This window comes from Calidris pugnax, unplaced genomic scaffold, assembly GCF_001431845.1.
Source record: "Calidris pugnax isolate Ruff unplaced genomic scaffold, ASM143184v1 scaffold133, whole genome shotgun sequence".
Lineage (NCBI taxonomy): Eukaryota > Metazoa > Chordata > Aves > Charadriiformes > Scolopacidae > Calidris > Calidris pugnax.
The window spans coordinates 9,128,521-9,129,176 of NW_015090977.1; the positions used below are offsets into that span (position 1 = coordinate 9,128,521).

The following is a 656-nucleotide window of genomic DNA, read 5'->3' on the forward strand; positions in this document are numbered from 1 at the left end:
CCAGCATCCTCCTCAGGACAAGGTGGGGGACACGCCACCCCGGTCCCCTCCGCACCCCCAGCCCCACGGGGAACCCCCCCTGCCAGGTCCCAGCCACCCCCCTTCCACCCCAAAACTCGGGACCTTCCTCTTCGGGGCTCCCACGGCTGGAGCTGCCGGGAGGGCTCGAGCGAAAGAGGAAACGGGGCGGGGGGGGGACGGGGGACATCAGCCCCGCGCGCCCCGTCACTGTCCCCGGGCAGGAAGGGACAGCACGGGGGGGACAGCGGGGTACGGGCACCCTCCGGCAGGCCGGGCATCACCCGCCGAGCCCTGCCATCCACCCCACGCTGCCCCACGGTGCGGGGGGTCTGCTATCCCCAACCCCCCGGGGAGCATCCCAGTGTCCCCGCTGCCATCCCGGTGTCCCCGCTGCCATCCCCATCCCGGTGTCCCCGCTGCCATCCCGGTGTCCCCGCTGCCATCGCGGGGGGCTCCCACCTGAAGCAGTCGGCGTGCCAGTCGGCGTTCAGCGCCTGCAGGTACTGCCCATCGTAGATGCCCTGCCCGCAGCTCGCACACACCGGCAGGTCGCTCCCTGCGTGGAGGGGACACACACACACACACACACACACACACAGAGGAGGGACAGGGCTGTCACCCTGCCGGCCGTCCCC

The 656-nt window shown here is 72.4% G+C and overlaps 1 protein-coding gene across 1 annotated transcript in view; it reads right to left on the reverse strand.

The window, feature by feature from the left end:
* Positions 1–656, reverse strand: part of LIMK1 (LIM domain kinase 1) — a 12,790-nt gene that overhangs the window by 7,627 nt on the left and 4,507 nt on the right. Inside the window, exon 2 of the mRNA XM_014953039.1 lies at positions 481–577. Within this exon, the coding sequence (XP_014808525.1) occupies positions 481–577 (97 nt within the window). The remainder of the gene's footprint in view (positions 1–480; positions 578–656) is intronic.